Genomic DNA, 12,284 nt, shown 5'->3' with positions numbered 1-12,284 from the left:
GGGAAGAAGGAGGCGGGAACCGGCAAACATTTAAGGACTTTAATAAATAAAATAAACACAAAAGTAAAGCGGCAGCCCCTCACGGACGACTGCCACACACAAAATAAAGTCCAGGCCTGGTCCTCTCTCGTCTTCCACTGTCGTCACTCCTCCTTTTATCCTTCCGGAGCTCCTCCGTGGGACTCGAGACCGGTGAGTCGCTCATTATCATTCACTCCACCGGCCCCGCTCCGCTCCCACGGCTCTCGGCCCTGCCCCACTCACTACAAATATATTTAGCTTTTCCCCCATATCACTTTTTGGACTGAGTTTAGTTGATAAACATGAATATGTACGTCTAACCATTCCAGCATAAAAAATTGCAGCTGAAAGTGAAAGTTTATGCAAGTAAAATTAATTTATTTAATTTAAAAACTTTTCAGAGTAATATTTGTGCTGTTCAGTTAGAAATAAATATGTAGGTTTAATAAATCTGGACTGTTTTTGAGCAATCATGAGTTTGAAATTCAATGGAATTTAATTAAATTCCATTCATTCCAATGGGGTTAATACTGATAATTCTCAGATTATATGTTCTTAGAAATTTCAGACAATGATTTATTTAAATAAAATTTCCCATCATTACTGACAAAAATATATAGATATTTTGCATCATAGTTTTTTGGTGTAGTTAATGTGTAATTGGAATTGTTTTTATTTTTTATATATATATATACAGTATATATATATATATATATATATATATATATACAATATATATATATATATATATATATATATATATATATATAATAATAAAAAAAGGGGTAAATGCAGTAATAACAGTAACATAATTTTTTTTCACATTCCCTCATTAATGAGAAGTTGCTTATCAGATGCAATATGGTTTATGGAGTTATGACTGTTTTATAAAATAACGATTCTTCAGAATGCTAAAATAATTGACATGTTTTGAATGCATTATGTTGGTGGAGCGTGTGAGTTTTATCGTCTGCAGTAATGTAGCATTATGCACTCTTGAAGCATGTCAGGTTTGAGGCGCAGTGTTTTATGTAACGCTGCATAATGGGGGAAGTCGTGGGCTAATGGTTAGAGAGTCGGACTCGTAATCACTCGTAAGTTCACGGTGTGAGTGTGTGTTCACTGCTGTGTGTGTGTACGTTGGATGGGTTAAATGCAGAGCACGAATTCCGAGTATTGGTCACCACACTTGGCAGTATGTCACTTCACATAATGCATCGGTCGCGTTACGACTGCGGGCGCCGCTGGGGTTTGCAGAGTGTCTTTACTTTTCAAGCTTCTTCTATTCCCACAACTCTGATATATTTAGCTGCTCGATCCATTGTTGTCACCAAGCACAAGTGTGTTCTGTTCAATCTACAGGAGACGCCATTCAACAGCGTTTGCTTTCTGGGTCAAGACGTCTTCAGGCTGAGGAGAAACAGATTTAAGAGCAGAGAGCCCATACACATCTTCATAAGAAACACTCAAAAATGACTGGCCTACAAAAAATTGTTTCTGAATTTCATGTGATGCTGTATTATCACCAAATATTGGATTCAATTTTTTTTGTCAGCTTGTTTTCTTTCACAGGTTTTGTGTTTCTTTTTTGAGCTGACTGATCGTAGGCCTCATTGATCTGAACTCATGCACTTCCGTTTATGAATGAACATTGACAAAATAGTGGAATCCAGTCACAAAAATGGAATTTACTGTATAACACAGAATGTTACAGAATTAGAATTTTGGATGAATAAATCAAAAGTACAACTGAACACTTAAATTTGAAAAAAACGTTTGGTTTAACCTAAAGAAATTATGTCAGAAATATATTACTGCTGAACAGTAGAATGTATGTCTCGATGTAATAATACTACTATATTACTACTATTAATACTAAGACATTTTATGCTTTCATTTAATTACCAGATTTTAAAATACACAGAATTTCTGGAAAAAGAAAAAAAAATCATAGTGACAAACACAAAATTAAACACAAATCTATTATTGAAAATAAATAGATTTTTTTTTCAATTGATTAGGCATTCTATTTTATTACTCCAATTTAATTAATATTCTAAATAATATTTTTCACTGAAAAACTGAGCTGAATCAGCTCAGATCAATAAACCATCAACTGAATCCAATATTTGACAGGGTTTCTATGAGAGAGGACTCAAATGCAGGATTAGAGTTGACAATTTAACAAAACAACGGACAGGACAAGAGAAGGTGAGGAGGGGAGAGAACACAGTCCAGACAATAGGCAGGGAATGAATGACGACAGGTGGCCTATAGGTGAGTGGTCACAGAGTCCAGTCCAGGATGGCAGACCACCAGAGAGAGAGCAGTGAAGGCAGCAGCAAAGCTGGAGGCCGGAGGTTATCAGCGGTGGCCAGACACTCCACTCCACACTAGTGATGTCACAGGCCTAGCAGCGCGGCAGACCCAGGGAGGGGACGGGTAGCCCAGCCTGCTGGACAGGACAAGACGAGACGAGACGAGACTGGACTGGACTGGGGACTGACGAGAGACTAAATCTACAAACAACAAGGTAGGGAATAAGCGGTTTCACAGGACTGGTAAGACAGAGCAAACAAACACTGACATAGCACAATGAACAGGCAAAACAAGAGCAAAAGGGAGAGCAATATAAAAGGACAGGAGAACATGCGGAAACTAGGAGAGAACGAGAGGGACAGATGACAACACTCAGACTAAACAAGGGGGTGTGGTAATGGGTAACAAGGAGGCAGGACAGGAGGAGCACACGGCAGACAACAACAAAGACAGAGCCATGTGCTCAAACATAGAAACATGAAACACAGGCAAGACAGTGAGGGCAGGATCCTGACAAGATTTGGTGATAATACAGCATATAATGAGAGTTTTACATGCAGTTTTTAAAAAGTCGGTCATTTTTGACCGGAAACAACAAATTACATACAGGATTTTCAGCGCAACGTCCAAATGTTCTTCACACTTAAAAAAACGTTTTTTTAAAGAACTGTTCTTGGAGAATGGCTCTTCTATGGCATCACAGTAGAAACCCCTGTATTTTTACGAGTGTATTTGAATCCAGATAAAGCCTGTGCTCTCCACACAGAATCAGATTCCTTTGTGACAGCGTAATAATCATCCATGAGATCAACTGGAGTGGATTCAGTTCTATCGAAGCTGAACTAAACACATCTCACTGGAACAAGCAGATTGATTTTTCTCTGAATTATCACACACACACACACACGCGCGCACACACAGTTACCAAACAGCCCTGATGAGTCTGTCAGTGACAAAGAGAAATCATTTCCTCTCATGTAAATGTGTTTTCTCTTCAGTCTTCAGTGACGCAGCTCAGGAAATGAAAGCACACTTACAACCTCAATAACAAAACACATCATTCATCCAGCATCTGAACATCTCATCTGCACACACACACACACACACACACACACCGAGAGACCTGGAACCAGCCGAAAATGAAAAATTAAAGGGCTGGAAACGGACGACGGAGAGAGATGAGACAAAGACTGAGAGAAGAACACTGAAGGCTCTTGAACACGTTCATCTGAGAGAGAGAAGCGCTACAAACTGAGAAACAACCCAACAATTACAGACAGCATTGTGGGCTGAAGGATTCATTCAGACGAGCTCAACGAACAACTCAATTAATCACTATTGCTTTCATGAACACAGAAGAACGAGCAAACGAACAGCCTGCAACACTGAACACAATCGCCTCATTTATGATCATGTAAGCTTGAATGAAGACATATGAATGTAAATGAGGGCACTGGACGCTTTCAAAACACTGATGCATGAAGCTTTGAAACATTTACGAATCTTTTGTTTTGAATCAGCTTGATTTAAATTCACCAATCTTGTGATTTCAGCAAATGAGGCTATGTTACTGTTTTGAACCTTGGTCTCGAAACATTGCAAAATTAAAAGTGCCGCTAAATTACCTCTAATGGTTTAAATTAATTTTGTATTGAGTATGGTTCTCGGACCTGATTTCTCTCCTCGATGGCTCTCCATGGGGGATTCCCGTCAGGAGGGATCTCCTCTCAAAAGCGGGGGTCTATCACCCCTGCCCGGAGATGTGGAAGTTGTGGGGGTGGCCCCGACCATCCTACCATCTAGAGCTCCCTCAACGAGGAAACTGTACGCCTTGAAGTGGAAACTTTTGACTAGCGTTTTCGGACGCAGCTCGAGTTCCTGAAGAGGAACGTCTCAGGTTACGTATGTAACCCTAGTTCCAAAAAAAACCCTAGTTCGTTAATGTTGATGAATCGCGACTGAATTTTCAGAGAATGTGTTCAGTGTTTTCATTTGTGGATCTGGTAACACAGAGAACGGAGTAATGATCTGATGGTTTCATCAATGATTCAATGATCACATCATTTTATTCACAGTAAAGACAGTATTTATATATCTCAAAAGATTTCTGTCAAATAAATGCTGTTCTTTTGAACTTTCTATTCATCTGTGAATCCTGAAAAATAAAATGCATCACAGTTTCCACAAAAATATTGTGCAGCACAACTGTGTTCAACATTGATGATAATCAGAAATGTTTGTTGAGCAGTAAATCAGTATATTATTATGATTTCTGAAGATCATGTGACACTGTAGACTGCAGTAATGATGCTGAAAATACAGCTGCAAATCACAGGAATAAATTACAGTTTAACACATATTCACATAGAAAACAGCTGGTTTAAAATTAAATAATAGTTCGCAATTTTTACTGTATTTTTGATGGAATAGTTCTTTCAAAAACATTGAAAGTCTTATCGACATTTTTGAATAGTGTTATTTTTTCTTATTTGGCTACAAAAGAAGCAACTAATTACTACTTAATTAAAACATCCATTATAACTTTTATTTGATTAGTGACCTAGATATAGTTAGGCCAGCAAGTTGTCTGGTGACACACAAAAAGTTGTGAACCGCATTTTTGGCTGCACTATCACTTTAGCATTCACAATTTAGGATAATTTCTACTCTCAGACTAATGAGCTATTTAAGTTTTGTTGTGTCCCAGTTGCATTTTTTAAAAATGAATGCAAGTCTGCAATTAAACTGAGATCTGTGGGAACACAGACTGTTCTCCTGCTGTGTCATTACCATCTGCTCTGATGGGGATCTAATCCCGCCGGCCCCCAGCGGTGCTGCTCTCCACGGGGCCGTGTATCACGGCAGGACACACAAATCAAGCCGAGATGCCACTGAAGGTGCTTTCAGATTGGGCTGAACTCAGGTTTGAGCTCTCAATGTTTTAGTGTTGCTCATAATCACCATGTCTTCCAAACGTCTCACCGGTTTTCATGCCTGCTTTTTCATTTCTATTAAAATCACATTCTGCTATATATATCAGATGTAGAGTCATACAGGGAATTACTGGTCAAATTTGGTCTTAAATGTAAGTTATTTAATATTTATTCAGCAATGTTTCATTTAACTGTAAAACTGTTGAGTTACCAGTCTTTTCTGCACTTTTCTACTCTGTTTTAAACGGTGTTCTTGTATTCAAATTAACTGCAGTGCACATACTGTGATATTATTAGCTATATATACACACATATATATATATACACTAAAATATATTACAAAACAAAAATGACAACTGAAAATGAAACAAAAAACAGAAAATATAAAAATAAAAAATACTAATTAAAAACTATAATAGTGGATAAATAAAATATCACTGTAAATATCAAAAGATCACTAAAATAACACTAGAGCAAAGATACCAAAACGTTTTCATATGAAGGGCCAAAAATCAAACTTGATTGAGAGTTGTGGGTCAAAAGTAAATTATGCATTATATCCAACTATATTATATTAAAAATGATTACACAAAAATAAACAAACTAATTAATAATTAAAAAATGTAATGAATTTTTCAATAATTTTAAAATGATTTTACATTCGATTAAAAATAATTTAAAAATTGTATCGTTTTAATTTTTTTTTATTTTTTTTTACATTTTAATATAATATAGTTGGATATAATGCAACATTTTCTTCTGGTCCATGGTCCTCAATCAAGTTTGATTTTTTTTGGCCCTTCATACTGAAAACTTTGGCCACCTCTGGTCTAGCTCAAATTTAACTGCTAGTTGCTAGGCAACCATGCATCCCATTAATCCTCAAATTACTCAAAATGCAATTAGCCACATACCCTTCATGCATATAAAGTTTGCTGAGTTTTCACCATGGGAATATAAAGTTCTAGCTGTTCAAACAGGCATTAATAATGACAAGCAATGGGAAGTTAATCGGATAAAAATGCTCTTCAATTAAATGCACAACATGTTACGTGTCACATTCTGACATGAAAGCATCTGGAAAAGCACAGTTTCAAAGCACACGCGAGCGATCCTGCCGTCTCTCTCAGATTAATGATGTTTCGAGGCTTTTCTCAGCGTCGCTACAAGCATGTAATATAATATTCAGTCCTGCTGCACAAACACTGACAGCAGAACTGAACGCAGGTGCTCATCCTCAATTCTGTTCGTATCAAACTCAGGCCAAACCCAGCCATTTCTCATATTTTTATGGTTCTAGCTCTGATGAAGACGTGATGAGGCGGTTCGAGCTCATTCTGATGTGATTTATTGCACAGCGGCAGCTGACAGGCTTCAGAAGAGGGTCACTTATTTCCTAAAAGGCCATTTAAAGAGAGCAAAGGGAAAGATGAAATAAGAGGCTCTAAGAATAATATTACCCGCAGACCCATCTGATATTTGATGGCTGTCTGCTCCATTCATCACTATCAGTCCCGTCTGACCACAAATGAAAATATCTGACGTTCCTGAAAACACTCAGCACTCTCACAAAGAAAAGGTACTGATATGTACACGTTATGCACTAATATGTGTCTTTTAGATACTAATATGCACCCTTTAGGGGTAAATAAGATGGACCTTTTGGAACTGTACTACCTCAGTGACAGAATTTGTACCTTTTTGAGTGTAATATCTTGCATTAATGTGTGTTCGACGTAAAGCGGCGCTGTGCAGAAGGATCAGTGTATGACATCAAAGTACATGGATAATGTATAAAATGCAACAAAATTACTAAAATGTTAACTGAAATGAAACTGAAAACAGAAAATATAAAAATAAAAACTGATTCAAAATATTACTAAAAATTATAATATTATGATACTAAAACAACAACTTGATTGAGGGTCATGGGCCAAAAGTAAATGTTGCATTATATCCAACTATATTATATTTAAATAAAATATTACATTTTAAACATTTTCAAACAATTAAAAAAAAAGTGGACATTAATTTAATTATTAATTATTTTGTATTTTTTTTTATTATTTCAGTTATATCTTTAACATTTAACTGCAAAAAAAATTAAACAAAATACTAAATATAAAAATATATATATATATTCACTTATATTGTTTTTTTACATCTTAATGCAAAAAAAAAAGTTAAAACAAATATATTGCAATGGCATGTTTTTTCCTATGTCTTCCCTCCTCTTATGATATTGCATGGTGGGCCAAATCAAAGGTTTTAGTTTTGGCATCTCTGCACTAGTGAATTAACAAAGGCTGTTTCTTTTGACAGTACAGATCATTTAGGAAATGCCTAAAACATTTAATGACTTCAAACAGATGAAGTAAATCTGCGGTTCCTTCATGGGTTACAGGCAGACATGAGCAACTATTAAAACTCATCTTGCTTCACAACTCAGATCTGATACTGATCCAACTCAACATACTTTATGGTACAAAATCATGCATTGAAATGTATTACCATGAATGCAGCTCATGAGACGTAATGGAGATCTGCGTTTTCTTCATAAATGACTCTTGAGTTCCAGTCTTTGTTTCTCTTCTGAAGCTCCAGATGAGACACACATGAGTCTCTCACAGCAGCAGAAGAGCCTCTGTTAAATTAATTAACTGCTATAGTCCAGATTAATGGAAAAATTCAATTCTAATTACTTAAAGGCCTACTTAAGCGGTAAATCTCAGCCGGCCTCGTTTCAGATAACGAGAGCGCAGGGTAATTAGAGCGGCTGAATTACCCAGGGTTCTGCGTTGATTTCAATCTCTCACTGTACTTACAGCAGCGGCTTCACACCAATCTGTCATCATCTGATTATTCATTTATTTGAACAAGCTTCTGGAGGAACTCTTCTTTTACGACGGTACGTACAGACATGGATAATGGATGTGAGTTGGTCGTCTTACCTTCCCAAAGCTCCCTTTCCCGATGGCCCGCAGAATCTGGAAGTGATCGAAGTTCACTACAAAAGGAAAAGAGTAGATTAATAAAAGGAAATGCAAGAAAATCAAAGAGTCTCTTCACCAAAAAACAGTCAGTTCTGTCATCATTTACCGCCGTCATGTGAATATAAATCCACAAAGATAAAAATCATATTCCACAAAGCAATGTGATCAGGACATGACATTATACGCAGTCATACCACAACAAGGCAGCATATTATTGAGCATAACAGTATAATATGTGCTGTTTTACTATATGTATGCATTCGGCAGACAAGTAACAAGTTTGACACTTTTGTTCTGACCAACTGAGGAAAAAACATTACCATAAATCACGCTACAATGGTGATTAAATCTAACGATCGGTTAATCAGCTCATATCACATCAAACCGTGCAAATTATTAGTATTTCAATTTTTGTGCAGTCTAATCTCTAATTGTCATACCATTCAAATTTCATATAAAGAAAAAGCTAATTATTCTTCCCTTGAACTGGTTCTCTTTAAAATACAAATCTTGTGTAATCCCAGGCTATCTGTAATCAGATGCACATTAAAAACTGGAATATCATTTAATTTCATTCATAAACACATAATCCTTTCTGGATTACAATCCGCCATCAAAACGATAAATTTAATTATTCCAGCTGCTGTGAGAAAAGGCTATAAACGATCTGCAGGATCCTCACATGAGATAGTTTACTAGCCGGGAGAACTTCTTTATATTTACAGACGTGATGTAATGATGCAGTGCCATGCTCCAATGTCCCACGAAACCTACCCGTACCAGTCCAATTAGAAAACATTATTATAAACTAACCGTTGTGAATCGGCTAAAGTAAGGGGATAGTTTACGAACACTGGCTGGTTATGTACTTGCTCAAATATTGATTTCAGATCATTTTTAAACAAAAAAGTTACGGATTGCAGCTTTAAAATCACAGTTGTGATAAAAAAAGTCACAATTATTATTATTTTTTATTTTTTTTTATTTTCTGTATTCATTTTAATATTGGTTAAAGTTTCATTAATTTTGTTTAATTTTGTAGTCACTTTTAGTATTTTTATAGTGTTTTATTAGTCTTTATTAATTTTAAATATGTCTATATGGTTTTAATTATATAGTTTGATTTAATTTCTATATAGTTTAATTTTTATTTTAGGTTTAGTGTTAGCTATTTTAGTGCATCAAATTGAACTAAATTAAATGAGAAATGCTGGCTTGGCAACTAGCTGAAATTAAAAAAATATATATTTCAGTTAACATTTTTGTTTTGAAGTGATGAAAATATTTTTAATGGTTTTATTTTTACTTCCAGTTTTAGTTAAATATAGTGAGATATAAATTCTGAATTGCAAAAAAATTAAAAGAAAATCATAATTCTGAGTTTATATCTTCAGAACTCCACTGTAACAAAATTTGGAAGAAAAATGTATTCAAAACATTAAACATTTTAGTGCACAAACAAACAAAAAGTCAGAATTGTGAGAAAAAAGCTACAATTACCTCCATTGATCAGACTGCCATACATTAAGAAATGTTTTACACAAAACTACATTTACATTGCATTTATGCATTTGCCAGATGTTCTTTCGTTCAAAGAACCTTGCATTGCATTGCAGGTATACTTTTTATCTCTTCATGTATTCCCTCAGAATCAAACCCAAGATCTACTGTTTGAGCTTCATCCAAATCTGGATTAAAACTGCAAAACTGCTAAATCAGCAGGCATTAATCAGGAGCTTTTCTGTGGTCTATTAGCATCAGCTTCACTTCACACAGCGGTGCTATTATAAATAAACAGCGTTTCTGTCAGAAGAAGCGCTCATAGAGCAGCAGAGCAAACACGAGCAGCGCCAATCAATGCTTCACATCAGAAAATCTCCAGCGTGTGTGAAGCCATGAGAAAACAGTGCATCCATTCAACCTTTATCCAGCCAGATCAGCAGAAAAACACCTCAAACAACAGCACATTATTATTATTATGATACCTGCACTGCAACAAATCATTTTCCTCCACTGTGTTTTAGTAAAAATATCTAAAGATTCTTAAACTAAGATGCATTTACTGGTGATGCAAAATGACCTGAGATCTTGAGTCTTGTTTTACGAGAAAAAAGAAAGTGAGTTTTTGCTTGAAACAAGAAGAAAAATCTATCAGTGGGGTCAGAAAAATATTCTTGTTTTCTCTAGTTTATTTTTCTGACCCCACTGACAGATATTTGTTCTTGTTTTCATCATATGATTAATAATTGCAATCATAAATGTTGATACATTGATACAAACAAGTCATTTTGCATCTCAAGTAAATGTATTTTGATTAAAAAAAAGAAAAAAAAGATAAAAACACTAAGAAAGAAACTAATTTTTGCAGTGTAATGCATTAGGAAACTCAATATGATGGCTCATCATTTTATTTAATGCGTTTGAAACATGTTTTGAATGACGGCCAGTGTAGTCTTAATATGATTTAATAATGAAGATACATTCAGAGTTTCTATTCGATATATTCAAGCATCAGTGAACAGTCAAAGATATCAGAGCTCATGCGTTTTCATTAGATATGTATTTAGTTATCTGCTGAGGTTTTTCCTGGATTGATGTGCTCCAAAAGCCCCTTTTCCGTCTGAAAGCTCGTCCATTGATGATAAAGCAGAATTGAGTGAGAAAGAAAAGCTTTCTGCTGTGTTTTAACCGCATCCTGAGGCAAGCCATAACACACACACACACACACACACACACACACACTGACTGAAGAAACGCTCAGAAACACACACTTATCCACATGAGAGGACGCGGGTCACTTCTGAAGATGTGAGAGTCGAGATACTCTAAAGACTTCCAGAATCTCTTAAGAATCTCATTCTGCAGATGCTTCTTACTTGAACTTCTCACGCGAAGAGATTGAACAGATTTCTGCTGCCTGACTCCATACGAGTCAAGCTTCATACAATACAGATCGTTTCAAAGCAGCTTCAGTGTAATAAACAGGAATTAATGTTGTGAAATTCATCAAATGATTTCAGTTTCAGCTGTAAAGCCGCTCTACAGAAGACAATTCTACAGAAGAGTCTTTATTCAGATCAATTCAATTCAATTCATTACAGCAACTAATGTTACTTGAAATAAAATAAAGGTTTACTGAAATAAAATAAAATACAAAAAACTTATTTCAGCGAGTTCCCAAGGCAACATTTTCATGTTATTCTAGTTTAACCTAATGCACTAAAATAACTGAAACCAAAATTGAAATAAAAACAATCTATATATATATTTTAAAAACTACTAAAAATTACAACAAAATTACTAAAACTTTAACTAAAATTAACATGAAAGCAGAAAATATATAAATAAAAAGTAAATCAAAATATTAACAAAACTATAACAGTATCTCAATGACAATATACATTAAGACAACTGTCTATTACATTATATTATATAATATTATATAAGTTTTTAATGTTATGTTTAAATATGAAGATGAAACATTATCTAATTAAATATGCACTAATTTACATATATTTCCAGAACATAAATCTGATTGCTGGATCAGAAACTTTCATAATTCTTTGGTTTTCTTGTCATATTAGAGTTAAAGGTTTTATTTTCATTCTTTATTTTATTTCTCTTTATCACTCCATAAATCAGAAACTATCAACAGACAGAAAACAAATACATTTCGATGTTTACTCCAATGTTTTCAGGAGTGAAATGTTGAATAACTCGGTGTGAACGACACTTGAGCAAACCTTCAGAATATAGAGAGGAATAAAACTGTAAAGCTTGCTGAAAGTAAGAGAAACAATGCATTAAAGATCGAAATCAACAGACAAGACGATAGATTAATAAAATAAACCCTTAAATGTGTATTTGCATGTTTTCTTTCCACTAGTCTGAGAGAAGAGACATGATTTGGAAGCAGAATAAAGCTCAAAATTGAGCAGTGCATGAAACACTAGGATCTCAAGAATCAGCCCTAACAAGAAAACAAGAGAAAACTTGCATTATAAATATAATTCAGTCA

General features: G+C 35.0%; 1 protein-coding gene across 1 annotated transcript in view; it reads right to left on the bottom strand.

The window, feature by feature from the left end:
• The window catches only part of LOC306882011 (serine/threonine-protein kinase 32C-like), a gene marked incomplete at both ends in the record, with an annotated part of 128,988 nt that overhangs the window by 57,291 nt on the left and 59,413 nt on the right, over positions 1-12,284 (bottom strand). The window contains one exon of the mRNA XM_079436434.1: positions 8,225-8,280. Within this exon, the coding sequence (XP_079292560.1) occupies positions 8,225-8,280 (56 nt within the window). The remainder of the gene's footprint in view (positions 1-8,224; positions 8,281-12,284) is intronic.

The sequence above is a fragment of the Barbus barbus genome, assembly GCF_936440315.1.
Source record: "Barbus barbus genome assembly, chromosome: 16".
Taxonomy (NCBI): domain Eukaryota; kingdom Metazoa; phylum Chordata; class Actinopteri; order Cypriniformes; family Cyprinidae; genus Barbus; species Barbus barbus.
Note: the sequence above shows the minus strand (reverse complement) of the source record. Positions and strands in the feature narration are given on the sequence as shown.